The 27,920-nt window shown below is 34.7% G+C and overlaps 1 protein-coding gene across 1 annotated transcript in view; it reads right to left on the bottom strand.

The window, feature by feature from the left end:
- The window catches only part of SEPTIN7 (septin 7), a 108,951-nt gene that overhangs the window by 15,650 nt on the left and 65,381 nt on the right, over positions 1-27,920 (bottom strand). The window contains exons 3-9 of the mRNA XM_055314574.1: positions 16,133-16,233; positions 15,106-15,240; positions 9,756-9,873; positions 6,715-6,807; positions 5,422-5,518; positions 3,689-3,740; positions 1,640-1,765 (exon numbers count right to left, since the gene is read on the bottom strand). Of these exons, the coding sequence (XP_055170549.1) occupies positions 1,640-1,765; positions 3,689-3,740; positions 5,422-5,518; positions 6,715-6,807; positions 9,756-9,873; positions 15,106-15,240; positions 16,133-16,233 (722 nt within the window). The remainder of the gene's footprint in view (positions 1-1,639; positions 1,766-3,688; positions 3,741-5,421; positions 5,519-6,714; positions 6,808-9,755; positions 9,874-15,105; positions 15,241-16,132; positions 16,234-27,920) is intronic.

The raw sequence follows: 27,920 nt of genomic DNA, 5'->3' as shown, positions 1-27,920 counted from the left end.
ATCCTCTTTGCTTTCTTCTGGAATTTAGGGCCACTGTGGAGACATAACTAAAAAGGAAAAAAGGAACACTCTTCCATTATAAGGAATGTTGACCACTGTAAAATACAGTACTGTACTGCTACTTTGCAAACTTGCCTTTTTCATTATTTGTACAGATGATCCTTCAGGATTATTCTCTAATAGTAGATAACATCTGGCTACAAATATACTCACGTTGTTAACATGGTTTTCATAATACTTATGATCTTCAACAGTCCCAAATAAAGGGAAAATGGGGCACATAAACTGTTACCAAGAATTATACCAGCTAACTCAACAGGCCTCTTCACACATCTTCCTACTCCATCATAAACAACCACAGGTTGAGATACGTAGTAGCTTAGTAGTGTGAAGCTACACACTTGTCATTCATACTACTCTAAAAAACCGAGAGAAAAAAAATCCAAACTCAATCTAATTTACTCCCTGGAAATACAAAATAGGAATGAAGAAGGTAACTAAATTAATTAATTACTTATTTTTTTTTTTTAAAAAAAAGAAGGTAACCAAGACTACATTTCCCTAAATATTCGTTTTGCTTGGTCCTGTCCCTTGTTTTTATACAATGTTAGGGAAAACTCTGCTACCAAAATGGTTTATTTAAAACAGACATAATAAAAGGTAGAAGCTTTGTATTTAGTCTCCTTAAAGACATTGTATGATGTTTTCTTAAAAGTAAAATGGGTTAAGGGATCTTGGTAGTAACTGTTTTTTAAAGAGAAGACCTCTTTAAAATACATAATTGCAGTTACATGTACCCCTATTAGTTTATACCAGAATTATTTACAATAGCCAAGATATGGAAGCAGCCGAAGTGTCCATCCATAGATGAATGGATAAACAAGATATGCACGTGCATGTGTGTGTGTACAATGGAATACTATTCACCCATAAAAAGAATGAAATTTTGCCATTTGCAACAATACACATGGAGCTAGAGAGTATAACGCTAAGCGAAATAAGTCAGAGAAAAACAAGTACTATATGATGTCAGTTATATGTGGAATTCAAGAAACAAATGAGCAAAGGGAAAAAGAGAAAGAGATTGAGAGAGAGACAAACTAAGAAACTCTTAACTATAGAGAATTAATTGATGGGTTACCAGAGGGGAAGTGAGTGGGGGGACGGGTGAAATAAGTGATGGGGATTAAAGAGCAGACTTATCATGATAAGCACCGGGTGATGTATGTTATTGCTGAACCACTATATCGTACACCTGACATAAATATAACACTGTATGTTAACTAATTAGAATTAAAATAAAACTTTTAAAAAATGTATTTGTAGGAGTCATGTCTAACTGGGGGATCTATTAAATGTGTGGTATATGGACTATAAATATGATGGCAAATGACCAGAAGAGAATGAATGCATGGCTCTTTCACTTAAGGAACAAGGTAATAAAACACTTCCTGTGACAAACAGTAAAATATAAAACTGCCAAAACAAAGCTTAACAATAATAAATTTCTGCTATTGTACATAAAGAATATTATCTCAATTTTCTATTGAGTAGCCAAGAAGAATTTGATGAAGATGAAACAATATGATTATTTACTACATAAATGATACCTTTTCTGGAGGAAACAATGTATACTTACTTGGTAAGCTGCCCTTTGTTCTTGTTATTATCAACTCCATTATAAGTCACAGCTGCCAGTTTTCTGCTTCGGTAGTTCTCATAGTGTACATTATTAGTGACATCTTTCAAGTCCTGCATGTGTGTTCTGTCATAAATAAATAACAATAGTTTGTTTCCATGAAGAAAAGTAAATGAAAAACTGAGTTAAGAAGCAAAGTAAAACCATCTAGCAAAAGTGAACATTCATGCTTTAGGAAAGAAAAACAAATGCACTGCAGCAAACTGAACAACTAAATTTTTCCTTAAGTAAAATCACATAACCATCTACCTCAAGGAGCTGAAACCAAGGTCTTCATCATACTCACTGATAAAAATATTAAACAGGACCACTCCTAATCTCACAAACATCAGTGAATAACTATATTTATCCTAATCTACGTTAAAACATGTACTTCTACAAATCCTTTATCTGGCCGACTCCATGAAATATACCACTTACTATGAATTCCTTTAATACATCTAGGTATTCATTTTATGGCACATCTGCTTTATATTATATAACTTCAGAATTTTTATATTTTCATATATATATGACTCTCTTATAGATTTCTTATGTTCAATCTTCCTGCAGGAATGGTCCATTTGCTTTGTAATCCTTTTATACTAGTGAGTCCCACTCACCAGCTGCCAGGCTATGCACCTCCAAATGTTCAAAGTCTAGTTTACCGTTCAGTATTTTAGCTATGCAGGCAATTACTGACAGCATATTTTAAAAATATACACGACAAAGTTATAGAATATTACTGTGTCAAGCATTGGGCAAACTACATAAGATATTTAAAATTAAGGAAAAGAATAAAATCAGAGAATGCACGGACAATATTTATAAAACATTCCCTACATATACACTGTCATACACAATTATATTTATTATTAGCTCTTTTGAAGTCACATCTTAAAAATGGAAGAGAAAGAGAACAGTTCATAATAGAAAATGAAATGCTATATATTCTAAAAGAGACAGATGACCTCCCTCTCATATGTATTTGTTCTTCTCTGTGAGGCCTGGCAACCCTAACTGCTGAAATCAACCCTATCATTTACTTTCTACCAAAATTCCCTGGTTAAAACCTCCTTTATTAAATAGCAATCTCTTTGATTTCAAATTTTACTCTGATATTTAGTGTTCTTCTTGAGGTAGCAGCTTGACTCACTTAAATTTCCCCCTTACTCATAAGAATAACCTTATTGTTCAAGTTACTGATTGTTCAATAACTTATAACTTTATTATTCAATAACTTCCAATTATCATCAATATGTATGTTAATACTTCCACATAAAGATATTCCTGTGTATTGGGAAACTGGAGGTTGAAGAGAATATGTGGTAAGGGCCTGGAGAAGCAAGCAAGATGGGGATGGAGCAAAGTGGGGAAGGGGTGTGAGGTGGAAAGAGAAAGGAGTTTATCTAAACATGAAAACACTGAGGTTCATTTCCTTGCCCTTTGTTTCTTGCCCACTATTGTCTCTGGTTTCCTCTTTGATGTTTCTATTCCAATTCAAGTACTGGTCCTCTAATTAGGATTAGCACAATGTCCTACACTCTCATAGGCTTACCTTCTCTTTCAACAGCTGCACAAGGAACAATTTAGGAGTAACGTTTTCTTGCATAGGAAGAAGATCATGTTCCAGTACCAAAAACACCCTAGTCACCAGCTTGGTAAAGCTGTGCACCTTTTAACATTCAAAGTCTAGCTTTTGACTCAAAACCTACCCTTCCCTTCCAGTTTTCCCAAGTTTTTGACAAGAAAGAGCAAAAGCCTCTTCATTTCCTCTTTTAGTATTAACAATAAAGAGATTCATTCTCCCATACATCTCTAGCAACACAGCTTATTTTGTATTTTTGCTAACAACTTTAAAACCTTGGCAAAATAATCCAAGTTGTCTCCAAGCAGTACTTGAGTGCTAGAATGAAAATACCAATTTAAATTAGATATATTTATAGAAGGCAAAAAATAAAAATATTTTGAGAAAGAAAAAAACTTATTTTCATCATTGCTCAAACTTACCTTATCAACATATTTCTTAGAATTGTAAAATCACAATGTTCACCATTTTCAACTATTAAAAAAAAAAAAACACACAAACATACATTATTTCTACTAAGCCAAGTCTTTTCAAAGAAAATTTCACAGAATGCTGGAGGGTAACAATGAGAGAATATGCAAAATTTCATTAACTTTTCATTAGATCAACTTTTCATTGCAGTTTAAACACTGTAACACAGTAGTTAATTTAAGGGCATGCCAGACAAGTGTACTGTAATATTATTTGCTGTAGTTTAATCCTCAGTGATAAAATATATAAACCCAGTAAGTGAGCTCTACAAAAACAAACAATTCTGAAATTTTGAAAGAGGAGATCATGTATTCATTTGCAAGAGCATATATTTATTTCATAATAAAATGTATCTTAAAAGTTTAGTGTTGGGTAACCCGGGTGGTGCAGAGGTTTGGCACCGCCTGCAGCCTGGGGTGCGATCCTAGAGACCTGGGATCGAGCCCCACATCGGGTTCCCTGTGTGGAGCCTGCTTCTCCTTCTGCCTGTGTCTCTGCCTCTCTCTCTGTGTCTATGAATAAATAAATAAAATCTTAAAAAAAAAAAAAGTTTAGTGTTAAAAAAATAAAATAAATTTTTAAAAAATGTTTAGTGTTGGTGTGCAGGGGAAGCACTTTAGAAAAGCCACCTAAAGGTAGCCAAAATAAAAAGAGGAGCCAAAAACTTTAAAGTTCTTTATTTTTAAAAAAATGTACCGCTAATAAGAACATTCTGGTGAGGGTGGACTAAAACTACAGAAACAGCAATTTCATCAGCACAGATTTCCAAGGAATGTGTAAGTTCTAAAGCCTCAGCTCAGCAACTGAAGGTTACCGGGATAACAGAGAGCTAGGAACAAGTACAGTCTCTCAATAATAGGGAAAACTGTTGATAAGGACAATAACTTGGAACAATATCCTAAAAATTACAGAATTTTTCAAACTAATACCAACAAGTAGATAAAACACAATCATGACTCAATCTTGATTCCAAGTTGCCATAACAGAAGATTAAACAATAGGTCAAACCAATATCATAAATACAAATTTGGGGAAACAAGTCTATTGCCAAGAAGACTTCTGAGGTTTAATGCTATAAACTAAATTTTACTGGTATTTAAAACTCCTTACAAAATTAGTAGAATATCTCTTAATACTTAAAATTTGTTTGTTTGTTTGTTTACTCAAAAGATGCAATGCCAAAAAAAGATGACTTCTATGCTAATTTAAGGATATTATGAATGTTTTCATTTGAGTTAAAACGGAAGTTGTTCTCATTTTTGAGGGTCCTCAACCCATCTGAGACTCAGATAAAAATGAGAGTCCTTTTCTCTGAAATTATTTTCAATTTCAGAAGATTTATCACATCCCTTGGAAGAAACCTTTGGGCCCCAGGTAAAAAACTCTTGCACTAAGTACGTTTTCAAACAAGAAAACAGGAGTAGATTTAATGATAGAACGGAGATGGGAGAGTGGGGGTATTGACAAGTGATGTGGAAAGTATTACAATTAGGATTTAACACATACTTTCCAGATTTGGTAGAACACAAGGTCTGAAAAATCAGAATGAACTTATGAGCAAATGAACCTAAATGAAACTGAATTCAGAACTATCTGAAAATGTAGAATATATCAATGCGAAATACAAAATTTTTATCACATTTGTGAGATCTTATAGAAAGCCATTCAATGAGGAAAACCTTACCTTCAGCAACACCCCAAGGATACTGCCTTCCTCTGACCCTTTTGCCATTAACTTCAATGATCGTATTACTACCTACCACAGCAAGAGGTAAACGGTCCTACAAAACAAAGTATTCTTGTTCAAATATATTTCTGTAGTCCTCACAAATTCAAGAATAAAGAAGTTTACATTATTCAACACATTGAAAAAAAAAAACTACCATGACAGTTTATTTATTTACTTTTATAGGCCATTCGACTACTATTTATTATTAACATTGTCATTACATGGTATTCTCACCAATGTAAATAATAAATAAAATTGTAGTTTCTCTGAAAACTTAACAAAATTAAGGTATCTATACACCACTCATCAAATTATCTGTTAAAAAATCATCCCCAAAAGAAGCTGTCCCATATTGAAAAAATTAGAAAGGGTAAAAAATACACAAAGCAGTTAGAGGAAAAAAATGAGGCTTGTGACTAGCCTACCTATCTGATCACAAACCAATCCTAATAGCCCTGGAGGCAGGGAATATTATACATGCTAAACTCTATCTGTGTCCAGATCTGGGGGACTGGATTTGTATTTATCCAGACTAACTCAGAGTACAATCTTTCAAAATTCTTGTAGCTTCCAGAAATATTTAAGAATATATAAAATCTTATATATTAAATATATCTTATATTATTAAAAATCTTGTATATTAAATCTTATATATTAAATGGTCATATACACAAAATATATATATGACCATTTTATAAAACTGCAGAAATTCTTCATTGGTCAGGTACATGTATTTCATTATTCCAAGATAATTATTTGCTTAGATAAGGCCATTAATGAATACATCATCTTTAGGTTCAGGGTACTTAGGAAATGACCATAAATTTAAAATACAGAAAATTATGTTGGCATAGGTTTTGGTTGTTTTTTGTAGAAAGACAAAAGAAAATATATTTTTGTCTGGCTCTTAAACACAGACTATGCATAGCAGTACTTAGGAACAAATCCTCTCCCTTCTCATTACCTGTTTTCTAAGGAGGAAAATGACATAAAATCAGTTAACCGAAAATTGAAGACAAAGATTATACACAACTGAGTTTATGCTATTCATCTATTCCACACAATGTCTTGTTACATATTAACAGCCAATCAACATAGTTAGCAAAGTTGAATTCAACGCTGAATCCATACCTCCCTATTTTGTAAGCCAACTACTTAAAGACACTGATATTTTTTACCTTTTCAGTGGATAGTTGAGTGGTTTTAAGGCCCTAGAACATTTTAGTGTATGTATGGGAATAAACTTACCTTTATCTTTTTAACAAGCTTATTTTCTTCTTCATCATCTGTCTCTGGAAATTCATATATTTTAATTTTATGTTCTTGGATTTCTTTCATTATCTAAAATGAAAGAGGATGTTAGCAATAGAGCACCATATATAATTAGTACATTTATTTGTATTATATTCTTAAATTCCTGATTCCTCAGCTCCAATTCCTTCACTATTTTTGAGTAATGCAAAATTGAAATCTAAAAGCAAAGTACTACACTGATTTTTTTTAAGTATAAAGTTGATATATAAATACCATTCCCAAAAATCCAATTGCTTCAGAAGTAATAAACTTACATGGTTATTATACCAAGAGAGATGTAAAACTGAATGCAACATTACAGAAAGGGCTTTCTCTAGTTGATTTCTACTATAATGGTTTTACATCATTTATTTACAATGACTGAGGTTCTTTCTCTACCTATAACTCTCACCAACTGTTTTATTCAACTGAATCAACATAGCTTCAACTCACCTAAATTTTAATAAAATTTGACTAAGTACAGCACACTGGTTCCAGGAGAAAAATTTGTACTTTGATCAGAAAATGTCCTTGCATATACATTTGTGTATAATGTTCAGCTACCTACCCTATTCAAACTCACAAGAAACCAATGGCCAATACAGCTAGACTAAGTCCTTGCCTATACTGGCACTTTAACACAACCATCACTGTAGGGGTCCAGCAGCATAAAGGGGTCGCTAAGCAAAATGTGCTACATTGTTACTATAGTAGGTAGGGGTAACACTTCCACAGAGAAAAACAGGACTACACATTTTTTACAATTGGGATATGTATCTATATAGAGAAAAACATGAGAATAAATGATGAAGTGTCAAATACATGACTAGGAGGGAAAAAAAGGAACACTAGTGGCTAGCTCTAAGAGCAGTGGTTCAAAAGCCCCACCATAACCTATAAAACCAATTGGTATGGATACAGACCAAACTCACTTTCTCTCCTTTTCTTTATTTTTTTTTCAGAGAGTGAGCTAACAAGTAAATAGGGGTGGGGGTGGAGGAGTACCTTAAGGATGCACCAAGCCCAGGGAGAGCCCAATGCAGAACTCCATCTCATAACCCTGTGATCATGGCCTGAGCCAAAATCAAGAGTCGGGTGCTCAACCAACTGAGCCAACCCACGTGCCCCCAGCAACTCATTCTAAAAGATGATTTTGATAGGCATCCCACATAATTAAGAACAACTTTTTAAGCATATAAAAAAATATTGTACAATCACTACAATATGACCAATTTGGAAGTAGAAATACTAATTACTCATCTTTTTGATCTCTAAGTTCTTAGTACAATTCCATATCAAGGTACACACAAACCAAGACAGAAGGGGAGTTATGTTGGTACAGGTTTTGGCTATTTTTTATAAAAAGATAAAGAAAACACATTTTTGTCTGGGTCTTAAAGATTATGCATAGCAGTACTTAGAACACTCTCCCATCTCATTACCTGAAGTAATTGATTCGGAGAACAATCGGTATTTGAACTTAGAAAAAGCACATTACAAAATAAAAATGAGAGTGAATAAACATATTCTCCTAGTAGAAATAATACAGTAAAAAATGTGCTAAAATATTCCAAAATATACAGATTTAGCACAATTTGAAAGCAAATCTCAATAGATTTTGGGTTTTTTTGTTTTTTGTTTTTTAGATTTATTTATTTAAGAGAGAGAGAGCGTGCGCACGCACAAGTGAGCAGAGGGCAAGGGTGAGGGAATCTTCAAGCAGACTCCTTGCCAAGCACAGAGCCCGATGTGAGGCTCAATCCCAGGACCCTAAGATCATGATCTGAGCCAAAATCAAGAATTGGCCACTTAACCAACTAAGCCTCCCCAAGTCCCCACCCCCCATATTTCTGTTTTTGTAGTAGGTTTCAAGGTATTATAAAATTCATGTTGAAAAGAATGAAAAAACAAAGTATCTTGTTACAAAGGGGACTACAAAGACAGTAAGAGATAACTACTAACGCTAAGATTTATTTATTTATTTTTTTTTTTAAAGATTTTATTTATTTATTCATAGAGACACAGCTAGAGAGAGAGAGGCAGAGACACAGGCAGAGGGAGAAGCAGGCTCCATGCAAGGAGCCGGATGTGGGACCCGATCCCGGGTCTCCAGGATCACTCCCTGGGCTGCAGGTGGTGCTAAACCGCTGCGCCACTGGGGTTGCCCTATTTTTAAGTATTATACAAAGAATCTACAGTACAGAGCACCTGGGTGGTTCAGTTGCTCATTGGACTCTTAATGTCAGGATCATGAATTTAAGCCCCGCATTGGGCTCCATGCTGGGTATAGAGTCTACTTAAATAGCTGCAGTTTAAAAAATACAACATTGGCTTAAAATTAAAAATAGGCTATTGGTATAGAAGTATAGTTCCAGAAATTCATGCTACATACATTTCATAAAATATTATACATAACAAACCAAACACAAAAAGGAAAAAGTAAACCCGTTTTAAAAAAGTATTCAGTCTTTCTGGAAAATTAAAAAGTTAAGGAAATAATTAAGCGTCACTTAATTCCAAAAAAGAAGTTTTAAAAATAAAATGACAATGTTGGCAAGGCATTGAAAAAATACACCCATTACCAAAAAATCTGTTTTATTGGAAAAGTATCATGACAAAGTGGGGGAAAAAAAAAACTATAAAATAATCCTACACTTTTAAAAAGTAATCCTCTTCCTGGGAATTCAGTCTAAAAAAACAATTCTAAATGTTGTGGAGAGGAGTAGTGGTGGACGCTGTTAACAGAAACTTCTAAAAGAGTCTTATTTTAAACTGACAAAGGATAAGGGTACTATGATAATGGTAATGGATAAGAGCTCTGAGAAAACTAAAGCAGATGATTTTCAAGGGTTTTTTTTCCAAGAGTTATTTTTAATACAGTATAAATGACCACACAGTAAAGTAGCAAGAGAAATACATTGTAACACAGTAAACTGAAAAAACTGCAAAATACACAAGCGGTATAAGAAACCTGAGTTCCAGCTCCTTTTGCTCACCTGTTTTTTAAACTGTTGGCACTCCTCTGGAGTGAGTGTGTCTGCTTTGGCAATAAGTGGAATGATATTCACTTTTTCATGCAAACGCTTCATAAACTCAATATCCAATGGTTTAAGTCTGAAATACACAACATTTAATATGACTGAATTGATCAATTTGGGAGAATATATCACTTATATCCCCAGTGCTAAATTAAATATACTGGAACTACTTTACTTACTTATTAGGAATACTCTCTGAAGATTTATTGGGCCAGCAACAGTTAGGTAGAACAGGACCTCAATAAGCAGTGGAGTGGCTAAGAAGGCTTTGACTCTTGCCCTTGAACACCCTGGTCATAGGGTTTTGGCCCTAAAGAAGAATTAGAAAAACCAGAAAAGCTCCTAATAGGCTTTCCTAGAATAGCCTCTATACCTACTACTCAAAATTTGGAAATATGTTTTTAAATAAAATGATAGTCCTCTTTGAACCCCACATTCCATTCTTGCTGCCAACTTTATGTCTCAGATAAAAGGCTCAAAAGAGAATCTTCCTCACCATCCCTTTTACCCATTACAATCTGACTGCTGCTGCTGCCTTCACTCTGCTATTACACTTTTAAGAAGGTCATCAAATACTGCCGTTCTGCTAATACAATATATAAAAATAATGTGTTGTTGTTTATCATTACTTTTTAAATTTACCCATTATGCAGCATTTGACATTACTCTCATAAGCTGTTCCCTTAGGATACTTCTTAAGATCTCTGTAAGCTAGTCCCTTAAAAGTTACATTCCTCAGAGTACTCTACTAGGCCCTCTTCTCTCTTTACATTCAGTATGTTTATCTTCAACCATAGCGACTTCTATCATCCTCTAAAGGTTCAAATCGTCGCATCCAGCCCAGATCTCATTCTTACATTCCAGACTGTGTTCACCCGGTGGAAATACTACTTGGACATTCCATTTTAGCTTCTCAAAAATCAAAAGCTCATCTGAACCCCCAAGTCTTCCCTTCTCTTCTGTGGTATTTTTGAGGATGGTACTATAATCCATTCAATTACTTAAGGTTGAAATCCAAGGTTCCTCTTTCCTCTAATTCTCACTCCCAAAGATTTCCCAAGATCTGCTGAACAAATAAATATATTACTTTGGTTCAGGCCACTAGGACCTTTGGTATGGACAATTACTAGAATTCGTTTACCTCCAAACTATGCACACAATAGTCAGAAACATCTCTCTAAAATTCAAGTTTGAATGAGTCATTTCTCTAACTGAAAACCTTACTGATTCTTGGCAAGTATGGCTGATAAGGCCTGTGAAGACATAGCCTTTCTGGCTGTCGTCTATAGCATCCCTTAGCTTATTCTGCCATTTCTTACTTGTAATGTATCAGTCTTTTTGAACTTCTCATGATTCCTTGAAAGCACCATACTTTTTTTTTTTTAAAGATTTCTTCTATTTATTTATTAATGAGAGACACAGATAGAGAGGGAGAGGAAGAGACACAGGCAGAGGGAGAAGCAGGCTCCATGCAGGAAGCCTGATGTGGGACTCGATCCCAGGACCCTAGGATCATGCCCTGGGCCAAAGGCAGGCACCGAACCGCTAAAAATTAATATTCCACAAAAGTAAATGAAGATGATGGGAATATTTTACATAGAAATAACATTCTCAATTGATATTCCTTAACTTACAAAACATGAGAAAAATGGAATAAAGATCTAGTCTCATTATGAATTTTACTAGTATTATAAAATAAAGAGAAAGCCCTTGTTAGAGCTCTCTTAGAGTACTATAGTTAAATACACACACACACACACACACACACACACACACACACACACACACACACATATATAGACACGTGTGTGTATGTAAGAGGTTGGGAGGTCAAGGGCCCAGAGACTAAAGGGGTAATACTTTCGACTAACAAATAATAAATAATTCTATACCTCTTAGTTATAGTGATACTGACTGACAGAAAGACAGGGATATGGAGTAGGAAGGCAGGTGTGGAAAAGACATCTACATCCTATCCTAATTCTCCTTATCCTGAATCCACTGAAATGTAATATTGACATTCAGAAAATAGGGAACACTACAGAAAAGAGATTGTTGCTAGAATAACACTATTAACTGTAAATAGCACCCTTACTTCACAAGTGCTAACTAAAAAAACATACTCAACTTTGAAAAAAATTTAAGTTTTGCTTTTTTCATCAGTCATTACATACAACACTAAATATAACAGCCATGGCCCAATCTCAGATTTGTAAATTTTTATGGTTCACTTTCCAGATTATCCTCATGACAAATTTATCACAAATGCCATGTCATTAAACCAGTAACAGAATTCAGTTGATCTAAAATTTTAATACATTTTAAAAGCATTTAATATATTAAAATAAAAACCCAAGTTAGACAAAGTTTTACACTTAAAAGTAAAACAGCACTTGCTGAATATTTATCATCTCAACTTTTCAAGTGAAAGACACTAAAAACAACCATGACAAGGAAATTGGTAAAGTCAACTTCTTAAATATAACACAAGGCCGAAGAACATTTAAATCAGTTTAAAATTAAACTTTAGAAAAAACAGGTAAAACCTTTATAAAAGCCCTGATAAAACCCTTCTGCCCTTTTAAATTAGAATACAAATTTCAGAAGCTTACAAAATGTCAACAGCAGAAAACATTTAGTTCACATGTAGATTACATTCTGGTTGAAATTTTTCCTGTGTCCATTTAGTTTTATTTCAGGTCATCTTTTCCAAGAAATTTAGTTTTTAAATGTTGTTTTTAAACAATGGAAAGTTCTTTATAGAATTTCTAGAAGATAAACCCACATTAGAGGGAAAAGACTATTTAACCTCAAAGCCTACAGCAAGGGGCAGCCCTGGTGGCGCAGCGGTTTAGCGCCGCCTGCAGCCTGGGGCGTGGTCCTGGAGACCCGGGATCGAGTCCCACGTCGGGCTCCCTGCATGAAGCCTGCTTCTCCCTCTGCCTGTGTCTCTGCCTCTGTGTGTGTGTGTCTCACATTAATAAATAAATAAAATCTAAAAAAAAAAAAAAAAAAGCCTACAGCAAAATAAAATGACTATAGGGCAAATGACAAATACTTATAATATATACACATACATGTATTTCTAAAAGGAAAAACCTACATATAACTCACTGAATCACAGTGATATTTTTAAATGGCAATCAATATTTAAAAGGGTAAAAATATCATTTTAAAATTTAAGTTCCAAGTCAGTTTTTAATTTTAATAGCTATTACCAATCACTGAACAGAAAATGAAGCAACAATTCCTGAAGTCACAAATCAGTCCTTTGTTTAGCGATGACATGAGCTGGGGGTGAGGTAAGGGACACTGAAAATACAATGTTGGGCCAATTTATAATTACTCCAAAACAGAACCCCTCATAAAAAGGGAATCTAGAGACTACACAGAAAAGATAAAAAGGCCCCTGATTCATCTATTTGCCTAGAATTCCAGTTTGTAGGGAACAGGATATCAGGAACTCTCTATAAAAATTTCAGTGTTTTATTCTTTCACTTAATCCACAGTAACACATCAATGGGCAAAACTTTGTTCCATGCCTAAAAGTAGTTAAGATTCTCTGAGAAACTATTCAAAAGCACATTTTTATACCTAGAAAATAAAAATTTTGAACTCCTATTCCTCGTGACAAATAAGAAATGCCCCCAAAGCTACTACACATCATTTGAATAATTTTTTTAATGTTTTTTAATCTTATTTCCCATGCAATTTTAAGAAATATACTTTCCCCCAGGGATAGAAAGAATGTGATTTCATGAGAATTACTAAATCTTGGAGAGAGTCCAAAAGATCTAAAATAATAAAACTCGACATAAACTGACAAATTTCTATTGACTAAAGTGCAGATTAAGATTTTATTCTGTTGGCTTTCAGGAAAAAGCCTTAACAAGTTAACTCAGAATGATTTAAAACAAAACAAAACAAAACAAAAAAACAACAACACATAAATTCAGGAAGAAGCCTGCAGGTATTCATAATAGGCTATATAGTGTGTTGTGTGTTTGAGATTATTTTTTGAGCCTTTTAAGTAGATGGGTCAATTTTGCACATTAAAAATATATAAACTTTTAAGAACACTATAGAAGACTACTACAAATAAAAGAAGAAACATCTTCACCACTATAATCTGACAGTGCAAAAATGGTAAACTAAAATGAAGACTTTTTGCTCAACCACAATAACGATAACGATAGGCATTAGCCTATCTAAGAAAATGGTAGAGAAAGAAACAGAAAATAGAAGAGAAAGGTACTGTTATGAAGGAACTGGTTTAGACTACTGTAATCTGGGTGTGAGATGGTGTAATGCTATTTAAGTCTGATGCTATATAATATTCCAGTTCCTTTGAGTAGACAGTGGCTCTAATCATCAAGTGGCTTAGCTATGTGGAGTCATCTACTCAAAGAAAGACTGAAGAAGGGATCCCTGGGTGGCGCAGCGGTTTGGCGCCTGCCTTTGGCCCAGGGCGCGACTGGAGACCCGGGATCGAATCCCACATCAGGCTCCCGGTGCATGGAGCCTGCTTCTCCCTCTGCCTGTGTCTCTGCCTCTCTCTCTGTGTGTGTGTGATTATCATGAATTTAAAAAATAAAATAAAATCCAGACTTTAAAAAAAAAAAAGACTGAAGAAGAGAAAATACTTTTGCAGGTGACACTGACACATATCTACTCAAATGACAGAGGAAGTACAAACAATAAAAAAAAAAAAAAAGGAATAAGCCATACAAAATCAGATGAATGTCTAGATACTTACACCTGAACTCCTAATAAGTAAAGGTTAGTATGGATGATATGAAACTTAAATGACTGTGGTAACTATGGTAAAAAAAAGAGCCAAAGAAATAGTAAAAAAGATATTGCACATAGGTACTTAAGAACTTAGATACTTAACTTTTTTGGTAACCTTTTCCATTATATCCATAGTAAAAACATCTTTAGAGTTCCTTAGAATATGTCTAAGCTAATTGTTACAGCTGTTTCTCCTTATTTGGTAGTTCAATTTGTGGCAGAGAGGTCAAAAGGAAGCTAAAAGTAGACACACTTGAGACATTAAACCATGATGGAAACACTGTTCCTTACAATGAAGCAGGTAAAAAGCCTTATGTGTGAACTAAAGTAAAATTACAGTTAGCTTACCTCGGACCTAAAGAGTGTTTGTTATAAGCCATTTTATATAGAATTTGGAATTTTACAACTGGTGTAGTTAAATGTACTCCACAAAGTTATATATGGATTACTAAAACATGCATCCAAAGTTCAGTAATAATAAGCAACAGCAGGTTATCAGAAGTATCAAGGTACTGACCCATGTCCTGAAGGAGCAATGAAGTATAAACAACACTGCACCCTGTTATCAGGCATCTGACGTCTGTTCACTCGAGATTCTGCATTTAAGTAGTCCTCAAATTTACTATCAATGTAGTCAATAACAGGCTGCCAGCTATAGAAAGCAGATAAATAAAATAATTAAGTTGCAATTCTACATATGAATGTACAACTGATGACTATTAAAGTGGAGTAATTAGTATTTTTAAATAGGTAAAACTAATCAAACCAGTGGAAGATAACTCAAATTATTCTATATATACTGATTTAAGCATTAGTTACACTGAATAAATCAATTATTTCTAAATTTTCCGAATGAAAGAAAATTCTATAGAGTCAAAGTACAACCAAATTATCATATTATTTGCATTGATAAGTATAGTTTTATATTTCAAATGAAAAGATTAAATACAAAAAAACTCACAATGAACTTACTTAGCTCTTTTAAAAGCTAACACGGAAATGTACTTCAAAAATAATGTGAAAAGAAAATTTAAATATTTTTTATAAGACACTAAGAAAAACTTAAATATTTTTTATAAGATACTAAGGTATTATTTCCAAATAGAATGTCATGGCTGTTTTCTTAAATTTTATGACTTACAAAAAAACTGAACATTCAAAATTAGGTTTAAATTAGGATGTGGTAGAAAATAATATACACAAGTGGAGAAAATTATAGTAGAAAATGAAAAGTTTTAACTTCCTTATGAGAATTCTTATATATCTGTTGTTTTAGAATTTGTCTTCAAAAAAAAAAAAAAAGAATTTGTCTTCAAAATAATTCTGTAATAGTAGTATTATCTCCATTTTATAGAAAAGGAACTCAGTTCAGAAAAGTTCAACATTGTCAAATAAGTGGCAAAACTGGTATAAAAACTCAAATCATATCACTTAAAAGTTCAGTGACTTTTGCTAAAATGAAAAGTTTAAAAATCTTAAGCAGAAAAATTCTAACGACCAATACCCCAAATGCAATGTAAAGCAGTGATGACAACCCTTCTTACCAATTACTATTATCCACTGCATCTCCAAATCCCGGGGTATCAACTATTGTGAGCAGCAACTGAACACCACCTTCTTTGATTAAAACCTTGGATTGTTCCACCTATAAGAGTCATTGGTACAGATATTAATACTATACATTACATCTGTGGTTTCCTACAAGGTAAGAGACAGGGAGATGAGCATTGAATCCAACTGGGTAAGTTTTTGCAAACAAAATACCCACCCCTACATTTTCTTTAGAATCAATTATTGTGGATGTCAACAGTCCTGGTCACTTGAAAGAAAGGCACATATATAAATAGTGAGTTTATGGCTTATAGTTGACATAAAGAAGGAAAACAGGAACTAATAAAATAGTAACAGTGACTAAAGCCATATAATACCCATATGATCTAAATGCGTATCTAATAATACAAATAAACAATGTACTTGAATGATTTGGTAATTCATAGAAATCAAATTCAATTAACCAGATGAGTACATCTAATGTACCATTTACAGTAAATGTCTTCCTGGACTATCTCCAATGAGTATGGTCCAAATCAATTACTCAAGTTAACTTATTATCATTCCCAAACCTTTTTCAGCATGGCCATAATTATTTACACTTGTGTTTGTATATGGCTAAGATTCAATTCTCTTCTCAAATATTATGCTGCACATTTAGAACAAAGCAATCAGCAAAGGTACTGGCACTGAAAAAAAAAAGAAAAAACAAAAAAAAACAAAAACAAAATCCTAGAACTCTGATTAAAATCTCTCTACAATTTGTAAAAATACTCTTTTTGAGAAAGGGTATTTGGACTTAAACAATGCCAACAGTTCCTCCTACAATCTAAGATTTTTTGTAACCCCAAGTTCTGTATCAGAACAGATAACTCATTCATCTTGGGCATATGCTGCTGCTAAATAAACAGATTCAAACATAAAAGGGAAATAATTGTCCCCCAGAAAAACACAGGCTTTCACTCAATGTACATTTATATCAAGGGCTTCCTAAGACTAGAACTAGAAGCTCTAGGTACATGGACAGGCTAACTTAAGAGAGAAGAATTAGACTCAAATTTTGAGTGTTAATTGCTGTAAGATGTTATGAATTAAGTAATACAAGACTTAAGGGGAAAATGTAATCATCAACATGTGAAAAGCAACTTCCAACTATTTGTTTTGGAAAGGAAAAGTGACTAGTTTCTAGGTAGAAAAAGTTGGGTGTTATAGAAATGATGTCTTTCCACTTTCCTATGGCATTTTTTTTTTTTTACAAAGGCTAGCTCACATGAAGAGACTAACTCACTGAGACTAAGACTGTTGAGCAAGAAAGTCTGTAGCAGCGCCGTTCAAAAGAACCTTTTGAGATGATGCAAATGCTCTGTATCTGCACTGTCCAATATGGTAGATGCTTGCCCACGTGGCTACTTAGCCCTTGAAATGTGAAGAACTGAATATTTATTTACTTTGAATTAACTTATATTTAAATAGCCACAGGTGGTTTGGTGACACTGGACAATGCAGATAATATAGCAATAAAAAGTTATTTTGTTTAAAAAATGATATAAAAAAATCTTGCTAAAATTGAAAACACTACCTAAGATTTGGACATGTATGTCCATGGAGGGACTTCTAAACTTTTAGACAAATAAGAGGCAAAGGTCTTATCTCTTAGACCAATGGTCTTTTCACGGCTTTAATCCTGGTGTAAACTATCAGTGGAAATTTTGAATGTCCCAAATATATTTATTTGTATCTACCAAATATATACAATTGGAAATTTGTTAAAAGTATTAATACTATTAATTCTATATAGATTAAAAAAGTAAATGTCAATAAATAGGGTTCTTAATATTTTCTGGCCATTTTCAGTATCAACATGATGTGCATTGCTTAGAAGACGACTGTTTCACACCACATAGCTAGCTGTGATACCATGTTTCTCTCATAATATGAGGAAGGCAAAATGAAGACATAATCAGACTTATCAGTGTTAGATTTTCAAAACCAAAAAAAAAGCGGTATTATGTCATGAGTCTTACAAAGTTCATATTTTATATATCTGGTTGTCCTCTAGTCAAAGGACAATCTAGTTATTTGCCATTATATATATTTTTTTAATGGACAATCTCCAACATCTCAACAGATCTTTAATTTGCTTCCATCTCCTTCATAAAGACAGGTTATTCATTTATGATAACGGTCACTGAAGCAGTTACTAATAATGAGCAGTTACTAATTAGCAGTTACTAATAATTCTTTTAATGACACAGTACTCTATATTAGAAACTGATGCAAAACATAATTGTTCCTCATAAATCCTCTCCCAATTTTATTCCAAACCATTTCTGGTTCCCTTATTACTAAGCAAAGCCCATGTCTATCTTCAATAACAGGCTGTATACTAATCACACACCATACCAGCTTAAATTTTAAGATCTTTGTTTGTTTTGTGTTTATAATCAGTTTAACAACTTAACTGTTTACTGACATAAGAAAAATTAAGATCTGTATTTTAAATACTTTAAGAGTCTGTTTATAAAAGGTCTTTTCTGGCCTATGAAATTCTATGTATCCATACATGGTCAAATAGAAAGAAGAAGGCAACATATGGAAGAGATCCAGAAAACTTAACTGTAAACTAGTGCCATTCACAGTATCCAACTGTATCCTATCATCTGGTTTTGCATGTATCCTCATGGGATCCATGGAAAACAAATTAGTTCAAGTCCAGGAATTTCAAACTTTTCTTAAGAAATCTATTCCAAATGGCCACTTTCCCATGCACTCTGCTTAAGCAGGTCACATCAGCATATTTTATGGCATCACTCAAAGCTCTCTAAGATTAAATGCATAATTTAATACTGAAGGAATGAATCAAGGGAATTTTCAATTATGCTTCTCTCTGAAAAATAAAACTAAAGCCCATTATATTGTTTATGTATAATTAATTTACTGAAGCCTCTTTTGGATTCCTAGTCTAAGGCACTCTTTTTTCTAATACTGTTTCATTTTCCAATCTGAGAAAAAAGTCAAACCTTCAGTTTTTCCACAGCTTCATTTCTTTCATTTTCAAAAGACTGTTAAATAGAAGTTTTATAACCTAATGTTTAAGAGCTATTTGTTAAGGTAAGTAGCAAGTGTTACTTAATTAACCGTATCAAATTTCCGGGAGAGGGTTAAAATTTTCCATTAGGAGCTTACCTCTCTACTCAAACTTGTTTAGGAGGTGGCATTACAGTCAAAGCTCTGCAGGGACTTGGAACAACAGACCTGAGATATTCCATTTACCTCAAACACAAAAACTATCTGATTTAATGCCTGAAAAGATATTATCTTATATACTTCATTATGTTCCACAAGAAACTAAGAGGTAATGACCAATAGTAGAATAGTTATACCTTAAGATTATTTCCTTCTCATCAAGACTCTAACCAGGTTAAGTAAGAAAGTTGATCCAAAGATTTGAATTCTGCCTTCTACTCTGAATCACTGCACCTCTGGGCACCTGGGTGGTTCATTAGTTAAGCATCCAACTCTTGATTTCAAGCTCAAGTCATAATCTCAAGGTCCTGAGACTGAGCCCCGCATTGGGCTCCATGCTCAATTTGGAGTCCACTTGAGATTCTCTCCCTCCTCCCCTGTCCCCTGCTCCTGCTCTCTCAAACAAATAAATCTTTAAAAGGGGGGGAGGGAGGAGCAAAAAAATCACTACATTCATTTCCTTTGCCTCCTCATACTGAGATCCTAAGTTCCTTGTCCCTTTCATTTTTTCTATTAGCAACCCTCCTCCTAAACCCTTTATCTTTTTTTTCCAGCTCAGATATTTCTGTTCCACAACATGCACAAACTTCAATTTGAAAGGAATTTTCCTGCTATCCAATAATCCCTCTTATGTGCTCAATAGTCTCATGCCTCTCTCATTTCCCAGTATGGCTCCTCTCTAGTTCTACTCTATTATCTCTGTCACCATGCTCAGGAAAAAAATCTCATCTTTACTTGAAGACAAGAACATCCTCAATGTTTTTGAAGCAACAGTCTTTCCTTCTGTTCAGATCCCGTTCCTTCTAAGGCTAATTTCTCAGTCTACACCAGGAATCTGATTATTCCATTTTAGAATTGTCTTGACAACTGCTTAGACTACTTCCTCTTTATTTTCAACCTCTCATCTCTTAGGGATTGATTCCGCATAGGATATAAACGTTCTCAGGTCTTTTTTAGAAATAAAATCCAAAGGACTCTCTGAGTACCCTACACTAAACGTCTAGGTATTCACATTTGTCCTTTCCTCCATAGTCATGCTTATCATCAGTGCCTCATTTACTACTCAATTCTCACACTACTACTTCTCATCTTGCTCTCCATTCCTACTACTTCACCAGAATCTACTCTGCTAAGCTAATCTATAGCAGCTTAGAGCAGCATATTCTCTCATTACATCCTATTTGCTATATCCTTCACATGATTGGTTTAAGAACTTTGTGTCTATCATCACTGTAGCCCCAAAACCTGGCATAAGAATTCAAATGTCTGTTCTATAAATGGTTCAAAAAACTATCAATATTGGACCAACATCAACAAGAAAGTTTCCCTTTTTTCAAAAAAATATTTATTTATTCATGAGAGACACAGAAAGGCAGAGATATAGGCAGAGGGAGAAGCAGGCTCCCTGCAGGGAGCTTTATGTGAGACTCGATTCCAGGACCCAGGGGTGTCGACCTGAGCTAAAGGCAGACACTCAACCACTCAACTAACTACCCAGGTGCCCCAAAAGAGAGTTTCCTAACTGGGCTTTATAAAAAGGTCTCGGGGATCCCTGGGTGGCGCAGCGGTTTGGCGCCTGCCTTTGGCCCAGGGCACGATCGTGAAGACCCGGGATCGAATCCCACGTCGGGCTCCCGGTGCATGGAGCCTGCTTCTCCCTCTGCCTGTGTCTCTGCCTCTCTCCTCTCTCTCTCTCTGTGACTATCATAAATAAATAAAAATTTATTTTAAATAAATAAATAAATAAATAAATAAATAAATAAATAAATAAATAAAAATAAAAAGGTCTCAAGGAGTCAATAAAATATTATCCTAGGGATAGGATTCGTTGCTTTCACCATGTCTCACTTCCAAAATGTCTGTACCTACTTAATCTGCAATAGTGAGTTGTAGGACTTCATAAATCAAGAGAACAAGTTTTTAAAGGGACCAATATAAGGTTGCCAACTGAGAACTTAAAAAAACACTCTTGGGATGCTTCAGTTGAGCATCTGACTCTTGATTTCGGCTCAAGTCATATTCTTGGGATCATGAAATGGAGCTCGACATCAGACTCCACACTCAGCATGGAGTCTGCTGGAGATTTTCTCTTTCCCTCTTCCCCTGCCTATTCCCCAACTCTTACTCTCTCTCAAATGAATAAATAAATCTGTAAAAAAAAAAAAAATCTAACATTCTTATTTCACAAAGAAATTGAAATGATTTGGTCTCAGAATAAAGGACAATCTTTCCTTGGAGACAGACGGCAACCTTTCACTGACTTGAAATAGGATTCAAAAATTTTCAAGTCTAACAAAATTATAAAAATTTGCTACTACACATACACACTGTATATAATATTTTCCTTAAACTTTGTTAATCTAAGGATCTACATTTGAGAATGGAACATGAAGTGGAACCAGTGTTCAATTTTTTTCTATCACTTCATTTTAGTCTATTAACAACAAAAAATACAAAAAAAATTTACAGGTACTATTTCATTCAATATGAAGTATTCTGAAAGAATGAAGGACCCTCTCTAACTTCTTCCCAGAAAGACAGGATGAAACCAATTTGTATCTGGCTAGAAACACTACAGAGCAGTGGTTCTCAAAGTGTAGTTCCTGACTGGCAAATGCATTGCCTGGGAACTTAGAAACGTGAATTCTTTGGGCCCTGCCTCAAACCTACTAAATAACAAACTCCGAGGGGAGGGAGACTCAGCAATCTGTTTTGGCAAGCCTTCCATGTGACTGTGATATAGACTCAAGTTTGAGAACCACTGGTATAAAGAACTCCAGGGCTAGAGTATTGGCTCACATTTGGAGCTGCAGGGCCCAGAGTCCTGAGGCCCAAGATAGGATACTGGGAATTAATCTCAAAGGACTTCTATTTAATACTAAAAATTCATTCAAATCAGAACCACTGAAATATAGGAAACTCAGAATCATCTCTCTATTCAATGTAGACAGCTTCTCCTTCCTTCCAAGACTGCAAATGTGAAGGAATTTCTTATGACACGAGTCTCTTATAAATAAATAATGCTCAGGGAGGAGATTATGAGATCACAGTCTTTATTAAAATCTCACTCCTGGGCAGCCCAGGTGGCTCAGTGGTTTAGCGCTGCCTTCAGCCCAGGGTGTAATAATACTGGAGACCTAGGATCGAGTCCCACGTCGGGCTCCCTGCATGGAGCCCTTTTCTCCCTCTGCCTGTGTCTCTGCCTCTTTCTCTCTCCAGGTCTTTCATGAATGAATAAATAAAATTTAAAAAAATAAAATCTCACTCCCTACTTCACTACATCACAGGATTTTTCTTCTTGTCGGCCTTTTTATTTATTTTTTTGGTGGGGTGGGGGGGACAGTTGAAACTGTTCCAGAAAACCTTCAGGTCAGGGAAATTACAGGTATTTGCCTTTTGAAATTCAGGATTTTATGTTTTCTCCTGGTCTAATATGTCTGGGCAAAGACGTAATACTTCTGACTACCCTCCACTGAAACAATTTATGAGCTTCCAAGAGGAGATTATCTGCAAGATTACTGGGTTTGGTGAAGAGCCAGTTAACTATAAAAGAAAACTATCTTCCATTCTCTAAATACATGGAATGACTCAGAACATTTTATGTTCTCTCCTGGGTGAGTGAGCAAGGAGTTTACAGGATCTTCAACTTGTTTCCAGTATATCAAGGAATATCTCCGTGGGACAGTCAGGAAAGAGTACTTCTCTGGGATTATAGTCAGAATCCAGTTCTCAGATGTTATAGCTCTTAACTTTTGGTAAAAAGAGGAGATTTAACAGTTATACACAGGTCTTTGTCCTAAAAATCTTACTAAAGATACTCTCAAGCCCTAATTATTCCTTTGTTTTCTTTTTTTTTTATTCCTTTGTTTTCAAAAAAAGGGAGAGTTGGGAAGATATTCACAATAGAAGAAGAGAGCACTTTTGAAATGCCACCTTAATAGAAAGTAAGTTTACACAGGATTATTTTGGAGCCAAGCAAATGTAAAAAGAATTCTAACAAATTGAGGGCCTTTTCCATTGTCTTTAATACATGCTAGCCTAAGAAAAATTATTGTGTCTGAAAGATAAGGATAATTATCTAGATAAGGAACTCCTCCAAATCCAGTAGAAAAAGATAGGAAATATTAAGATGGTCAAAGTACTTCAATGAAATCTGAATAGTTAATGAGGATAAAAGACATGTTCAACCTCATAAGAAATCAAAGAAAATTAACTGAAAAAATACACATAGACATATGCACACAGACATACAACATATGTGCACAAACATACAACAGAAATGAGTGTCTAGATCCACTAAAAGAATATACAAAAATATTCATACTGGTAAAAAAAAAAATGAAAACCCAAACGCTTATCTACAATAGAATACAATTTATGATATATTCGTAAAAAAGTATTATACAACAATGAAAAAGAGCTACAGCTACACAATGTGGACAATACCACAGACCTAATCTTCAGTAAAAGAAATCAGACAAAAAAAGAGTATATATCTAAATGAGGTTCAAGAATAGGTAAAATTAAAATTAATCAATGGAGATAGAAGTCAAAAAGCTATTTATATTTGGAATTGAGTGAAACTGACTGAGAGGAGGCACAAGGTGCTAAAAATGTACTTACAGTATCTTAATCTGCAGGGTAACTACCTGGATATATGAATATATATACAAAAATTCATCAAGCTTTATGCTAAAATTTGTGCCCTTTTAGTATAAAGCTATATATTAACTTAAGAATTAAAAAAAAAATTGTTTTTAAGACTTTATTTATTCATGAGAGACACTGAATGAGAGGCAGAGATACAGGCAGAGGGAGGAAAACCAGGTCCCATGCAAGGAGCCTAATGTGGGATTTGATCCTGGGAATCGGGATCAGGCCCTGAGCCAAAGGCAGATGCCCAACCGCTGAGCCACCCAAGCGTCCCTTAAAAATTAAATTTAAAAATTCTGTTTAAGAAAAAAAATGAAAATAATCAAAACTTTTTTTAAAACCTGTCAAACTAAAAACTAAAAAAATGTTCAAATTTAAAATTATTTCACTTATTCTAGTAATTTACAAAATTTCACAGATGAAGAAAAAATATTAACAAAACTTCAAAGATCACCAAATTTGAAAATATTCCAACTAAACACTAAGTCATATATTTTTAAAACTGTCTGTTCAATCATTCAATACTGGATGTTAATACATAACACATAAACTGCTAAGAATTGAGCTTACAGGGGTGAATAAAGTTCCTACCTTCACAGAGCTTACAAATTTAGAGCCAGAGTAGGGACTGAGGCAAGGCCTCACTGAGAAATCAAATTTTAGGCAGAGAAATGATTAATGGAGTAAGCCATGAGGAAATCTCCAGGAAGAACACTGCAGGTAGAAAAACAAGAAGAGGGAGAGCTCTGAAGTAGGACTGGCCTGATCAGAGAACAGCAAAAATATTGGTGTAGCCAGAGCTGAATAAGCCAAAAGTGGAAAAGTATAGGAAACAGGTTACAGAGGGGGTGAGGGCAAATCTTGTAGGGTTTCCTAGATATTGTAAGGACTTTGGCCTTGCTCTGAAATTGTAAAAGAAGATTCTCACTGCTTTGTTAAAAATATCGGGGTGGTGACCAAGGATCAGGTCGGAGAGGTGAATTAGGAGGTAACTATAATAATCTGAGCAAACACTTGACTACAGAGTATGACAATTTAGATTTCTATGTGTTGAATTCATGAGACTGCAAGTGCTGATACTTTCATGTGTTCAGACACTGGCAAAAATCACTGAATGGATAAATCAAGAAAGCTAGAATATTGCTCCTTTGTCTTTATTAAGCAAAGTAAAATAAAACATGGTAAGATACAAAATTTTCATGAGTTAAAATGACTTCCATCATCCACCCTGCTGTTTACTGGAATTTCAAGACTTTTTTTTTTTTTTTTTTTAAGATTTTATTTATTTACTCATGAGAGACACAGCCAGAGGGAGAAGCAAGCTCCATGCAGGGAGCCTGATGGGGGACTCAATCATGGGGCCTCAGGATCACGCCCTGGGCTGAAGGCAGACGTTCAGCTGCTGAGCCACCCAGGCACTCCTTCAAGACTAATACTTAAAGAGAAGTCCTTATCCGCTGGAGTCAAGACTTCAAATTCAAACTTAACAAGCAACAGCAAACATAATGTGTATACCATATGCGATTTAAAAAGTAAAACAAAAAAATCCTTTCCTTTAAGTATCCCTACTAGCTAGTATCAGATGAATCAGCCTTATTGCGTACAGAGGCATTTTCTACATTATTTTAACTATTTTCACATATTTTTAATCATGATGAAGAGAAGACTTTGTGGATCAAATCACTTTGTCTTCATTTCATCTAAATTGTCTAACTGGAAAAATATCTCCCCAATGTAAAATTTTTAAAGGAAAATGTAAAAAGAAACCAAAAGAAAACCAAAATGTTGTTGGATGAAACATTATTAAAAAGAGAGATGTAGGGCAGCCCGGGTGGCTCAGCAGTTTAGCGCCACCTTCAGTCCAGGGCCTGATCCTGGACACCTGGGATCAAGTCCCACATCAGGCTCCCTGCATGGAACCTGCTTCTCCCTCTGCCTATGTCTCTGCCATGCTCTCTCTTTCTCTCTCATTAATAAATAAATAAAATCTTTTTTTAAAAAAAGAGATGTAGGGATCCCTGGGTGGCGCAGCGGTTTGGCGCCTGCCTTTGGCCCAGGGCGCGATCCTGGAGACCCGGGATCGAATCCCACGTCGGGCTCCCAGTGCATGAAGCCTGCTTCTCTCTCTGCCTGTGTCTCTGCCTCTCTCTTTCTCTCTCTCTCTGTGTGACTATCATAAATAAATAAATTAAAAAAATTAAAAAAAAAAAAGAGATGTAGTAAAGGAAAGCTAATCCACCTATTAAGAACTAGTTAACCTATGAAATAGCAACAGTATAGAGACAGCCTAACTTGACCAAATACGCACGAAAGCAGACTGCTTAGATTTGTGTCCTAGTTCTGTCACTCTAACTATATTATCTCAGGGAAATGGCCATCTTCGTACCTCAATTTCCACATTCGTAAAACGGGAGTAATACTACTACTTACTGCATAAACTTTTTTTTTTTTTTAGGTTTTATTTATTTATTCATGAGAGACCCAGAGAGGCAGAGACACAGGCAGAGGGAGAAGCAAGCTCCATGCAGGGAGCCTGATGTGGGACTCGATCCCAGGAATCTGGGACCAGGCCCTGAGCCAAAGGCAGACGCTCAACTGCTGAGCTACCCAGGCATTCCTTACCCTCATAAACTTACTGTAAGAATTAAATAAGTTAATGCATCTAAACTGCTTGGAATAGTACATGGAAGATGCTAATGATATACTAATGCAAGCCTGGTATTACATTATATGTCAAAACTACAAAGAGGACTCTGAAAATTCCCCCACCAGTAGTAATTATCAAGAACACTACTGGCAAGTACACGACCATTAAGATCTAATATATTTTAGACTAAATATTCTTCAATTTAGGAATCTACACTGTGGGGTTTCTTGAACATTTCTACATACAGAGTTTATTTATCTTGAATTTAAATACCTAAATTAAGAAGTTTAAAGTTCCTCTTCTTGCTTAGGGTTAAAATATCCAACAGTGATCACCAAATAAATAAGCAATGTAGTGTCAAATTTTTAGAATACATTTTTTAAAGTAATTTGAAATTTCAAGCTCTATGAAGGAAACCAAAAAAAAATTCCTAAAACCAAGAAAAACTTTTAAAAAAACAAAATAGTCACTACAGAATTATTTCTTTTTTTTATAATTTTTTTAAAGATTTATTTATTTATTCAGAGAGAGAGAAAGGCACAGACACAGGCAGAGGGAGAAGCAGGCTCCATGCAGGAAGCCTGATGTGGGACTCGATCCCGGGTCTCAGGGATCACACCCCAGGCTGCAGGAGGCGCCAAACCACTGCACCACCGGGGGTGCCCTGTACAGAATTATTTCTTAGGGATATAATTACTAAACTCCATGTTGCAGTTTGATATGTATGAATTTCTGCCCAGTATTTCCGGACTGTCCTTCTACCTTGTACATCAGGATAATCCCTACCAATCTTTCAAATCTACCTCCAGCCTTAATAAAGCCTGCTCCTGCCAAAACTGTTCACTCCTTCTCTGTGTATGTGCTATGTATTACTACTGCATTAATCCTCCAACAATTTCTTCAATTAACAGTTTAGAGGAGTGCTGTGTAACAAAAATGTAAGTCACATAAGTAATTTAGAACTTTTCAGGAGCCACTTTAAAAAGTAATTAACAGGTGAAACTAACGCATTTTATTTAATTCAATATGACCAAAATATTATCATTGCAAAATGTAATCAATATAAAAATTAGTAATAAGATCCTTTATATTCTATATATTAAATTGTCAAAATCTGGGATGTATTTTATACTTGCATCACATTTCCATTTGGACTATCCACATTTTAAGAGCTCAAGAGGCACACTTAGCTACCAAACAGTAAGTACAGACCTGGAGCCTAGAGCATTCTGTCA

This window comes from Nyctereutes procyonoides, unplaced genomic scaffold, assembly GCF_905146905.1.
Source record: "Nyctereutes procyonoides isolate TBG_1078 unplaced genomic scaffold, NYPRO_anot_genome, whole genome shotgun sequence".
NCBI lineage: Eukaryota > Metazoa > Chordata > Mammalia > Carnivora > Canidae > Nyctereutes > Nyctereutes procyonoides.
The sequence above is the reverse complement of the archived record's forward strand: the minus strand, read 5'-3'. Positions and strand labels throughout refer to the sequence as shown.